Source organism: Eschrichtius robustus, chromosome 16 (genome assembly GCF_028021215.1).
Source record: "Eschrichtius robustus isolate mEscRob2 chromosome 16, mEscRob2.pri, whole genome shotgun sequence".
In the NCBI taxonomy this organism is placed as follows: Eukaryota; Metazoa; Chordata; class Mammalia; order Artiodactyla; family Eschrichtiidae; genus Eschrichtius; species Eschrichtius robustus.
In genome coordinates, this window is record NC_090839.1 from 77,526,891 (window position 1) to 77,536,029 (window position 9,139).

The 9,139-nt window shown below is 58.5% G+C and overlaps 1 protein-coding gene across 1 annotated transcript; it reads right to left on the reverse strand.

Annotated features, from left to right (window-relative positions):
• Nucleotides 1-1,397: 1,397 nt before the first annotated feature.
• PRSS36 (serine protease 36) lies at nucleotides 1,398-8,758 on the reverse strand. Its single transcript, XM_068524790.1, has 15 exons — nucleotides 8,722-8,758; nucleotides 8,386-8,421; nucleotides 8,163-8,198; nucleotides 7,773-7,935; nucleotides 7,051-7,331; nucleotides 6,603-6,769; nucleotides 4,681-4,930; nucleotides 4,442-4,571; nucleotides 3,841-4,097; nucleotides 3,592-3,755; nucleotides 2,936-3,173; nucleotides 2,682-2,823; nucleotides 2,141-2,406; nucleotides 1,940-2,061; nucleotides 1,398-1,676 (listed from the first exon to the last, which is right to left on the reverse strand). The coding sequence occupies exons 1-15, from the start codon at nucleotides 8,756-8,758 to the stop codon at nucleotides 1,398-1,400; spliced, it is 2,568 nt and encodes an 855-aa protein (XP_068380891.1).
• Nucleotides 8,759-9,139: the final 381 nt, after the last annotated feature.

Here is a 9,139-nt window from a genome sequence, read left to right on the forward strand (position 1 = left end):
GCCCATCTATCTCCTGCCTCATGGGGAGCAGGTAGGGTTGTATGTCCCTGTGGAGATAGATGCAGGGGAATATTCTCTTTGGGATCTGGCAGCTGAAGATAAGCCAGGCCCGGGAATTCCCTGGCTGTCCAGTGGCTAGGACTCTGTGCTTCCACTGCAGGGGGCAGGGGTTCGATCCCTCGTCAGGGAACTAAGATCCTGCATGCCATGCAGTGCGGGCAAAGAAAAAAAAAAAAAAGATTAGCCAGGGCCTTTAAGAACCTCTGCCCATCTTCTCAATCTCCCAAGAACTTCTAGCTTCCCTGTAAGGTCTCCCCTCCCCAACCTTCTGCCTACTCAACTCAGAGATGGTGACCCCAGCCCCAGAGGTGACCCCTCTGCCACCCTCAGCACCCCAAGCACCCCTCCTACCCCGGATGGGTCTCCCTTTGCCCTTATTCTTTGCTATAACCTCTTCTATGACTTGTTCCTGATCCCCAGTCCATGTGTTCCCCACCACGTTGGGAGCACTTCATGCGCTTGTCAAGGCCCGAGCTGTGCCGGGACTTAGCAGTTAGCAGGGAACGTGGTTGAATGAAGGCAGGGAGGTGCACTGGTAAGTGGGGTGGGCGGAGGTAGTGAGATGTACATATAGGGGACTCTTGATGGGGCCCAAACCCTGGGGGCACTGGGCAGGATGTGGTGGACCCTTGAAGGGTACAAGTGTCATGTGTGTGTACTGGGGACACTGGAGGTGAACACTCTGGGGCACCATTCATCAGGGTATGTGTATGGGGGAGGCTCCGTGCGGGTACAGGATATGGCAGACAGACCCTGGATTCCCAGACTCCTGGACCCTTCCTCTGACCCTCACCCCTAGTCCTTCTTGCTCTGGGGGGAGGGGCAGCAGGGTCCAAGAGAGCTAGGGCTGAGGTGTCCAGCAGGTGCGTGCTGGGGATGCTGGTTCCACTGGGGAGGTGACACACACCCAGCTGGCCCCTCGACCTCCCCCGCCCTGGGGCAGGAATGAGGGACAGACGCCACATTATCAGGGATACATTTTCTGGGAGCCTAAGGCCTGACCCACAGAGGCCCAGGAGGGAGAGGCCCGCTCCCTGGGGCTTCCCCCGGTCCCTCAGCCTGCCCCCAGCAATGCCACAAGGCCACGTGTGTCTCTGTTTACACCTTTGTGGTCTGCTGGCTCCCACTGCCCTCAAGCATGCCAGGGCCCATAATAGCTGGGCACTGAGGCCCAATTGTCGGAAGCCGCTGCAGTCTAGGTGGGTGGGGCGCTCTGGAGGTTCTGGGTAAGGGAACAGAGCCGGTTGGGCCACATTCCAGCCCCACCGGGCCGGGAAGTAGAGGGCTGGAGGGGGTGGGGGAGGTGAAGGGGAGGTGGCCCAGGGACCCAGGCCGCCTCAGCCCTGGATCAGGAGGATCAGTAGCAGCAGGAAAAGAGCAGCTCGAGGGGAACCTGAGGCCCTGGACATGTCAGGGGGACAGAGGTCGCCGCCTTCTGGGAGCCAGTGGGGGAAGCCACTGGGGGGCAGGAAATACGCCTCCCCCACTGTCTGGGAGATCCAGGTCTCTTCAGGTCCGATGGCGGCAAATAGCTCCCTGCTGCCTCGAATAGCCATGCCCACGAGGACCCAGGAGCCTCCCTCAGTCTGGCACAGGAGCGGAGGTGCTGAGGTCACCTGCAGCATCAGAGCCAGGACCAAAAGGGTCTCTTACCCTTCCTCCTGGTCCCCTGCACCTTCTAGGGCCCAGCCACAAAGCACTGCTTGTCTCCATCCTCAGGCATCTTGGCCCCTGGTCTCTCTCAAGGTTCAGCCAGGAAGCACTGCTTCTTCCTATCTGAGACCCAGCACCCAAGAATTCCAACCCTGCCCTCTCCCTGGTGTCCAGCTGCCCAGCACTGCCTCTCCCCTGCCTGGACCAGGATACCCAGGCTCCGTACCTCACACCTGTCCTCCTGCCCCTCTGCATACAGGACACAGAGAGTTCCAGGGGGCAGAATGCCCTGATAGAGGCAGTGACAGAGTCGTGGTGTCAAGATGGAGACAGCAGCAGCCACAGGGACTAGAGAGAGGAAGGAAGGTTGTCCCAGGGATTCTGGTGTGTCCAGCCACTTCTCACCCCCAGGACCCAGGGCTCTCACCTCGGTCCTGGGGGTCCTTCCAGCCCAGTACCCAGCAGCTGGCCCCCAGCGGAGTACCCCCTGGGTGAAGGCAGATGGGCAAGGCTGATGGGGAGGGCTCCACCCGGGAGCTCAGCTCCAGGAGGGCCAGGGGGGGCCGAAGTCCCAGGTGCCGGGGCAGGCGGATGCTGATGACCAGCCGGGAAACCTGGTGGCTCTGTGGGAGGGGGCTGGCCCCAGCCCGGCCCAGGTACACTTCAATATAAGGCACTGTTGTAGAGCCCAGCCTATTGGAACAAGGTCCAGTGTCACTTCCTGTTCCCCTCATTGCTGATAAAGTCCTTCCCAGTCCAGGGGAAAGGGTGGAATGAATCTCCAGGGTCATTCCACTAACTCCTTCATTCATTATTCCTCCTTCCAAATCTCTCTTCTGTCTCAAAACACTTCGTAGCAATTACCCTGTGCTATAAAAGCCGTAAAGGGAGAGTAAACCTCTACTGAAAGAGTCCTTTGGCCCATCTCCCAATTTTTCCCTCTTGCCAGGGAGATGGGTGAGACCCACCTGAGGATACAGTGAGTGGCTGCCAGGACCCAGCCTGGGGCCACGAGGACCCCAGTGCAGACTCGCTCTCCAGCTACATGCACCTCTGCCAGCCAGGGCCACAGGACCCCCATCAGAGCCGGCTCTGGCCGCAGTCCACAGGCTAGGGAGAGGAGGCGACTCCCTCAGTGGGGGCCCAACAGCTGACCCCCAAAGCCCCTACCATGGATCTAAGCACTCCCAGGAGCCCCCAAGCCCCAAAGGCACCTCCTCACCGCCATGCTCTGTGTGAGGGGGACAAGTTTGTGTCTCAGTCTCCTCCCCCTCAGGGCCCCAGTCCCAGGCCAGCTGGTCCTCCAGGTAGGCTCCCCGAGTCACATGGCTGATCCATGGGCCGTGGGTCTGCAGCGGGTAGAAGGCTCTGGGACGCAGGCAGTCACTGGGTAAGTCTCTGATTCCAGCCAGGAACCAGGTCCCCTCTTCCCGGCATAGAAGGCTCCAATGAGAGTAGTTCTGCAGCGAGAGAGTGTGTGTGTTACCAGCCTCTACGTGTGTGCCAGTTGATGAGGGGATACCAAAGGTCCTGGGGCTTTCCTGGACTCCACGCTCTCGCGTACTCGCACATAACAAATCCCACCTCCTCCAAGCGAGGCTCCAATACAAACCTGTGCAATAAGTCGGCCCTCACTTTAGGATTCTCTTTAAACCTAGAGGTAGCGAAAAGGCCCGCCGTGCGTCACGGCGGGTCTCGGGGCCCCCCCCCCCCGCAAAGTCCTTCAGGGCCAGGCTTCGCCCCAGCGCGTTCTGGCCCCGCCTTAACCCCGTCTCCATCCCCAGATGGCCGAGCCCGGTTCCCGTCTCTCCCAGGCCCCGCCCCCAGTCTGCCCCTCCCTCCTACTCAGACCCATGGGCCCCTCCCCCCGCCGCTCACCCAGCAGCGGCCCGCCACCTCCTCCTCCTGGTAGGCGGGGCAGAGAGCTTGCGGCGGCTCTCCCGGCGGCGGCACTGACGCCCCCTGGCGGCCATACAGGCAATGACACCACCAGATGCCCAACAGCTCCGCCTCAAGCAGCGAACCGGCCCCGGGCGCTGGTTCTGGAAGAGAAAGGGAGGAGGCCTGCGCTGCGGCGGTGTCCGGCCCGGCTCCCACCCGCCCGGCCCGAGCCGGGCCCCTGCTCACCCGTGTGGCCCCAGCGAGCCAGGCGGCAGCGGCTCCCGGGTAGGAAATAGTGTTCTGGGTGGGGTAGGCACACTGGCTGCGGGGCCGCGCTCAGGTTCACGGGCGCGCGCAGCTGCAGCAGCGCCAGGTTCGAGGCGTCGTCCCACGAGGCGTTGTCGTGCGGCACGAGGCGTGCCACCCGCTCCGCGCGCGGGCGCGAGGGCAGCATCACGCGCCAGTTGTCCAGGTCGCGGGGCGGGAGGTCTGAGCTGATGCGGCTGCGGGATGGGGAGACTGGGGACGTGGGCTGGATCCCGCATGCTCAGCTCTAAACCTCCACCCGTGGCTTAGACTCTGGATCTCCAGGCAGGATTCTGCATCCCCGTCCTGAGACCTGTGCACTCAGACCCCCACCCCACAATCCTGGGTCGAATTCGTATTACCCCTCTATTCGCCCCTGAGAGACTAGGACCACGATTTTTGAGCTGAATCATACACCTCCCAATGGTACCCCACTCCCCTACCCCTATCCTACCCAGGGGAAGGGCTGGGCCAGTTAGATAGTGTCTCAGACTGATGGGGGAAGGGGCAAGAATCTGCCTGAGACTGGGTTTTCACTCACCCCGGAAAGCAGCTGGCAGGTGCCAAGACCCAGCTTTCAGACACCAGTGCCCCATAGCAGGGTCTGGATCCTGGGACCATCACCTGGGCTTCCCAGGGCCAGGCCCCTGGCCTCGAGGCCTTCCCGCACTCTGAGGGGTGAGAGGCCTGAGTGAGGGGGCTTCCTGAACCCCACGCAGTTCCCACCTGAACTCAAATCTCCCAGATCCAGCTGACATCCAGGGGTCCTGCCCCCCTCACCTGGCAGGGCGATGGTGCAGTTCTCATCCGTGGGCTCGGGGAGACCTGACTGTGGCTCCGGGGACTGGGTGGGAAAGGCAGGGCCAGGCTCTGAGCCCAACACCTGTTCCCTTATCCATGCCTCATAGGGAGCCACAGCAGTGAAGACTCCAGGGCGGTTCCTCCGTCCACAGCCAAAGCCAAAGCTGGTGATTCCCGCCTGGAACCATCGGCCACCTTCCTTGCAGACCAGGGGCCCCCCAGAGTCTCCCTGATGATAGATGACTTAGTGTCACGGGATCAGCCCAGAGACCCACCAGCTTATACCGGACCACCTTGCAAAGGTTCTACACCTCTTCTGGTTGGCCCTACATACAGCTACCTTCTCCTAGAAACCTTTGTTGGCTGTGCCTTGTCCTCTGTAATCCCTACAACTCTAAACAGAAGAAAGCCTTGTAAAGTAGAAAGGCTGATGAGAAGTCAAAGCCCGGAACACCAAGCTAACGCATTAAAGGCCATGCCAGAGAGGCCTGCAGGTCTCACTCAGAGCCAATGATCCTTGTTCAATAAATAGTTCAAACAAACCCTGTCTTTGATTTCTAAGTTGTTAGAATTCCTTGTTAAAGTTTTAAAGTAAATCAGAGATGCCAGCATTCAGGAGGAAAAGGCTGTTGGAAATAGGCTATTAGAAAAGCATCGAGAAGGGACAGTTTGAAGGCATGTAAGGAGGAAGAACTACAAGGAACAGACACTAAAACAAGGGTTCTGGGGCCATTTAATGCTGGGGCATTGTCCCTAAGATATCACTATATCCCAGGTTAGGCACCTCTGTGACCCGAGGAGGGTTACAAAGAAGGCACAGAATCATCTAGAATTGTGCTGTCCAATATGGTAGATACTAGCCCCATGTGGCTATTTGAATTAATTAAAATTAAATAAAATTAAAATTCAATTCCTTGATCACACTAGCCACCTTTCAAATGTTCAATAGCCAGTGTAGCTAGTGACTATCATACCAGACAGGGCAGATAGAAAACATTTCCATCATCACAGGAAGTTTTATTCGCCAGCACTGGTCTAGAGGAAGTTGAATTGTTGGCAGTCCTGTTCAAGAAAGCAGGGATTATGTCCCTAGGTCCTGGAACTTCATAACTGGGAAGGACCCTGAAAACCTTCTAGCCTGAATCCCCATCACCACCATGCATGCTTGAGTGCCCTCAAAACTGTGTGCCATTGGAGGAACATTTCTGGGGAAAATGGTTAAAATATATCACGTTTTGGCCTTCAGCAGGTTATCTGGAAAATTCCCTTCTGTGAAGGATTAATTCATTAAAAAAAATAACTATTTGTTGAGTATCTACTAAGTAATAGGTGCTGTGCTGTAGGCTAGGATATGGGATAATAATATAATGATAATAAAAATGGTAATAATAATAGCTAATACTTATTTAGCTCTTACTAAGGATCAGGCACTGTTCTAAATGTTTTTTACATGTACAAATTTATTTAGTTATCATAATGATTAATAAATCATATGATGATTTATTTAATCATCATAACCTCCCGACGAGGTTACTCCCGACAAGTAACACTATCATCCCCATCTTCCAGATGCGAAAATCTGCACAGAGAGGTCAAATAACTTGGCCAAGGCTATACAGCTAATAAGTGGTGGCACTGAGCTTCTAACCAGGCTAACACTCCAGAGTCTGGCATGTGACCACTGCACTATACTGCCATCGATAATAGTACCCATTTGTTGAGCCCCAAGTTCTGTCCATTTGTAATCTTCACATCAATCCCATCCACTGGCAATCTTGCCCTCTTTTTGCATATGAGGTTCAGAAATATGAGAGAGATGGGATTTGTCTGTTACTCATACTGCTTCCTATTGATGAGGGCTCTGCCTGGACCTTCAGGCAGGTGCGGGGGCCTCCCCTCACCTGGCAGGTGTCCCTGCGGCCCTCTGGGTAGCCAGCACACAGCATTCCTGGCAATAGCTGGAAAGTGAGATTGAAGGGACCAGGCCGGCTGTAGAGACACTGACAGGCAGCTTCTCCCAGCAACCTTAGCTCCACTTCTTGTAGCACCCAGGGGAGAGGCAGGGGGTCTGTGGGCAGAACCAGAGAAGAAATGCTGTGAGTCAGGAATGCAGCCCCCTGTTCCCCAGGGCTCAGCTTGGTCCCCTCCAGCTGCCTCCCGGACGTCTTTGTCTCTGAGCCCACCACGTCCCAAACCAATGTCCCCTCCCGCTCCTCTCTTCCTACAGCCTCATCTCAGGAACGGTCCCATCAAGCGTCCAGTGCGGGCTGCCCTGGGGCCCCACCTGGTAGCCTCCACCTCCCCAATAACCCACCTCCTGAGACGCCCCCACCCCCGGGCCCCACTCACCGGCCTCCTGGACGTCCCCCCAGCCCGTGGCCCAGCAGGCGGTGCCGTGAGCGAAGCGGTGCGAGGCGCGGGGCAGGCAGACGGGCCGCACGGCGGGGCCCAGCCGGGCGGGAGAGGCCAGGCGCAGCAGGGCCACGTCGGCACCCCTTTCCACGCCGCTGTAGTTGTCCGGCACCAGGATGGCGGCCACCGCGCGGACGTGCGCGCCGTCCAGGGGCCCGTCCTGGGAGTGCACGCCCAGCACTACCGACCACTCGGCCGCGGGCTCCAAGGTCCCGTTCCTGCGCCGAGGCCGAGGCCGGGGTGGGGTTAGGTGGACCGCATGGAGGGGGCAGGCCTCGTGGGGCTGGGGGCTTGGAACCAGGGAGAAGGTGGGGTCAGCGGGAAGCCAGGAGGGGCGGAATCCGATCCAGATTCGGGGCTGGGGCGACCGAGGTTGAGACAGACTCCTGAAAGGGGGAGCAGCGGTTGCGATTTGGAGGTGCTTGATGGGGGGCCTGGGAAAAATGGAATTCAGACTCGGATATTTGGTGGAGTGGTGGGCGGAGTCTGCTGGCGGCCTCACCACACCCCGAACCTGGATACCCCGCAGAGCACTTAGCTTCAGGAGGGCGGGGAGGCGGGGGTAGCTGGGCTTCAATTTAGCCTTGAGTCCGCGGGACCCAGCTGCGGGGCGGGCTTGGCTTTTGAAAGAAAGGGGCTGGACGTGGGCGAATACTCACGTCACGAAACAGTGAGCGGCCGAGAGGACCCAGGACGGGGCGATGAGGGAGCCCCCGCAGATGTGGCCCCCGCCCTGATGCAGGCTCACCTGCCACGGCCAGGTGCCCGGCTGCGCGTCTGAGCCCCCCATGATTCGGGCAGAGGGCTCAGGGCGACCGCAGTCTGCAATGGGATACCGTGGAGGTCATCACCTGCCCCTGTTCCCCAAGCCAGAGGCCCAGGTAACTGAGGGCAAAGCCCCACCCCCCAATCCACTTCAGTTTGCCCCCGAACAGGGAACAGAGAGAACCTGGGCACTTCTAAGTTTCTGATCGTTTCCACCTCCCTCATCGCTTAGCCAGCTTTAACCTCCTTTAAGATCTGAGGACCAGCCCCCCACCCTTCCTTACCCAGATCTTCAGGTTCTTCTTGGGTAGGACTGAGAGCTGGGAATCACAGGGTAAAAAGAGGAAGATATTGGTGACATCCAGCCCTTGACAGTGCCCAGCTGGCATCTTCCTACTTTCCTCTTCCCCAATTCCCTGCCCTCTCAGCCGCCCTGCCAGCACCCATGCTACCCCTCCCATCTTTTCTGCCTCTGTGGGTGATATTCCCCTAGTCCAACTGCCTTACCTGAGTCCTGGAAGGCTCCTGGGATGGGGCTTATGGCTGGAAAGATGGAGTCAGGAAGAGGCTGGAGACCTATTCTTACAATACGCCCTCCCTGACCCCCTCCCCCCAAGCTTTACAGGTACTCCATCCCCCCATGGCACCCAGGCCTCCTTTCCTCCTCCTCTCATATGCTATTCCTTCCCCTCCCGACACCTCACTCCCACCTTCTCTGATGTCCTCCTCCCCTGCCTCCTCTGACACCCCACTCCCCAGGCAGACCCCTGGAGTCCTGCTTTCCAGCTCCCCAGATGTTAGAAGCCAGGCCCCTTAGAACCATGCCCTGTCCCCTGAGGTTACCAAGGATCGCAAGTGGGAGAAGCAGGTGCTGGGACATGGTACATTTGAGTCAGCTGGAGGCACAGAGATCGGTGAAGATCTGCTCCCTGCCACAGCTCTGTCTCTGCCTAGGCAGCCTGTGACTCCTGATGGTCCCAGGGACAGCCCCACCCTCCCTGGCTGGAGCCCATCTCTGGGAATCTGAGTGGATCTGGGGCTAGAAGGAGGAAGTAAGGAGCCTGAAGTCCCCACCCAGAGCCCTGTGCGTGTCTCACGTCTCTAGAGGCCCAGTGTGGGTGTTGGGGGCAGGTGTCCTCGCTCCAGGACACTTACTGGGTGGGAAAACCCGCAAAGGCGGAAGGAGAGGACAGCCAGGGGCTGGGAGGCCAAAGTTCTGGGTCCTTGGTGAGGCAGGGCTGCAGGTCAGCAGTGGCCCTTG

Coding starts and splice junctions, on each gene's coding strand:
- PRSS36 (XM_068524790.1), bottom strand. CDS start 8,758: ATGTCCCAGCACCTGCTTCTCCCACTTGCGATCCTTG. Junction 7,332..7,772: donor GCCGCTCACTGTTTCGTGAC/GTGAGTATTCGC, acceptor GCCTCGGCGCAG/GAACGGGACCTTGGAGCCCG. Junction 4,572..4,680: donor CTGCACCATCGCCCTGCCAG/GTGAGGGGGGCA, acceptor CTCACCCCTCAG/AGTGCGGGAAGGCCTCGAGG.